Source organism: Montipora foliosa, chromosome 8, assembly GCF_036669935.1.
Source record: "Montipora foliosa isolate CH-2021 chromosome 8, ASM3666993v2, whole genome shotgun sequence".
Classification (NCBI taxonomy): domain Eukaryota; kingdom Metazoa; phylum Cnidaria; class Anthozoa; order Scleractinia; family Acroporidae; genus Montipora; species Montipora foliosa.
Genome location: NC_090876.1, coordinates 5,246,222 through 5,248,721, shown reverse-complemented (window position 1 = coordinate 5,248,721; position 2,500 = coordinate 5,246,222). Strand labels below are relative to the sequence as shown.

General features: G+C 39.2%; 1 protein-coding gene across 1 annotated transcript in view; it reads right to left on the bottom strand.

Annotated features, from left to right (window-relative positions):
- LOC138013339 (neurexin-3-like) overlaps positions 1-2,500 on the bottom strand; it is a 10,691-nt gene that overhangs the window by 317 nt on the left and 7,874 nt on the right. Inside the window, exon 5 of the mRNA XM_068860383.1 lies at positions 1-1,208. This exon is cut by the window's left edge and continues 317 nt beyond it. Coding sequence (XP_068716484.1) covers positions 919-1,208 — 290 coding nt within the window. The 3' untranslated portion in view covers positions 1-918. The remainder of the gene's footprint in view (positions 1,209-2,500) is intronic.

Genomic DNA, 2,500 nt, shown 5'->3' with positions numbered 1-2,500 from the left:
TGAAAAATGACTTTTGTCCAGTTATGGGAAAAGAGGTTGATTTTTTGGATTCAAGGAGTCGCCAAATCCTCTTGTTTGCTATTTCTATCCATTCCTCAATTGCATGCGATATCAATGGTTTTTTTCTAACTCTCGTTTCGTTACTCTTCCTTGAAAATTGCATTTTTCGTACACAAACCTTGTTTAAGGGTGAGTATCATGCAAAGAATTTCTGTTATAGTTCTCAGTTGTTGTTTTTTTTTAAATGGCCGGGATCTTATTAGTCAGATTTCATTATTTTGGCTAGAGGTATTACATTTTATCTCTTACTTCAAATTAAAATCGTGCTTTATATTCAACTGAACTAACAAACGCTCTAGTAAAAAACTTATGGTTAGTAAACTGCAATCTATACTGATCATTTCGTTTTCCGTAAAACGAAGCTGCTATCTTCGCAGTCCAAAATGATTTTCCCAAGTGAACGAGGCTTCTTGTAGTATCGTGCGTGTGATTCCACTCCTTATGACGTCATCAGATTAAAATCTTAGTCCCTGTCTTTATGTACGATGCATTGAATTGCACACAGAGCGGCATTATATCATTGGCGTAAAATTTTCGATCTTGGCGCCAGAGGTTCACTTTGTTAATACTAATTCTTTTCTTTTCTTGATCCAGACACGACACAAACTCTCCTCTTTAATAAATGCACTGATGATTAACCCTCCTTGTTCAGTACAAGCAGCTTCTAACTTACAGAGATAATTTCTCGGATGGAGTCTGTCTGTCTTGAAAGCTTTCCCACATTTAGCGTTCTATAAAGTTCTCAGCATCTACCCAACCAATGAAGGAATTTGTATTCCACCACCCTGGTCCAGCCACGTCCTCTTTCGTTACAATGGGGATATATATGCTAAGCGAGTTTCTTACAGGAAAGTACTCTTAAGCCTTCTCTTCATGCGCTGAAACATATATTCGAGGTTTCGAGTTCAGCTTTGGTAATTCTGTACTAGATGACGAAGGCTCAGGTTTAAACGAGCCACTGTATCGAGAGTTCCAGCGATACAAGAAAAATATGGTTAGTACAATAGCAATCACTGAAGCCACAACCAGCACGGATATGATCCAAAATGGAACCACTTGAGGCAATGAGCTGTGGGATTGTGTATCAGCAGGATCAGGGCCTGGGGCCGAGGTTGGCTCCGAGGTTGACGACGATGATATTATTTCATCTTAGAAAGAAAATAAGAAAAAGATTCAGTTTATTCCTTAACTCGTCTCCTTCTGCATTTCAATGCTTCTTCCGTGCATACGGAACCCGCGCCCCCAGTGGGCGCGGAAGTCAAAACTGTGCTATCCTGTCAATCCTTTGCCCTTTCACTGGAAACAGTGCATTTCTGTGCGTAAAAGACGTTGTTGTCGATCTACCCTGTCGGACGAGACGCCATCAAAGTCTTTTATTTAACACAAATAAATACATCATCATTACAGTTTTGACGTCTTCTTACACTTTATTCGAAAATACTTGTGTAAGACTGACTACGTCTTAAATTAGTTAGAAAAAGCACAAATAACAGCCAAAGCACAACAGCTGACGTTCGAACCGCCGCTTGCTGGCAACTCAGTTTTGGCGGCAAAGTTTGTTGACAAAAAAGTTGCCACAAAATATTTTAAATAGTTTTCTGGCCCTTTAATTGCGAGCAAGTGACGTGTCATCGGATAGCACAGGTTTTACCGCTCGCTGAATTCGGATTGGTCAATTTAAATTTCAGTAGCTCTCGCCGCATGCAAGGTTGTGTCATTGAAGTTATCCTTCTGTCAAGGGATTGTGTGTTACCCTTTGACTCCGGCCCAGGATCGATCAGTAGGTAAATTCACCTCTCAATTTTAATACATTCACGGTCAGGTAGACAAGTATTGAGAATGAAGATTATTATCAACTTAAGGGTATGATCCTGATGTAATATTAAATTGTCACGACCAGCCAACGAAGGAATCTTTAGAAGTAGTTAGGAATGAACTTTCAGATAATGGGAGTGAAAGATTAAAGGCCTATGACTTCAACACACTTTTCCATTTTATTTATTCCCCGAAATCATCCCAAATAAATCATGATGTTTTTAGAACCTTTTAATTGAAATTTCACCTTTTTTTTTGGCTTTGAAATATGGGAAAAGTAGTCATACTTTGATCAATAACCGAGCAATGGAGGGGAATGGGTTCGATACCAGGTTGACGTCACAGATTGCTTTGCATTTACTATTTTCCCATTTCCTTAATGCAATACTTTTTGGAGGGTTCTTTAAATGCAAATAACTCCCAAAAATGAACTGTATTTTGCGAAAATAGAGAATAGAGCGGTTTTTCAAATGAGTATCGTAAAACCAAATCCAAAGTAATTACTTTGGCCGATCAAAAAGGACGGAGACAATCCGGTAAACCAATCAAAACTCGAAGTAATTACGCGTAGCCGACACAAAAGGCGGGAACATGTGCACGCGCGAGCCACGATTGGTTTTTGTTT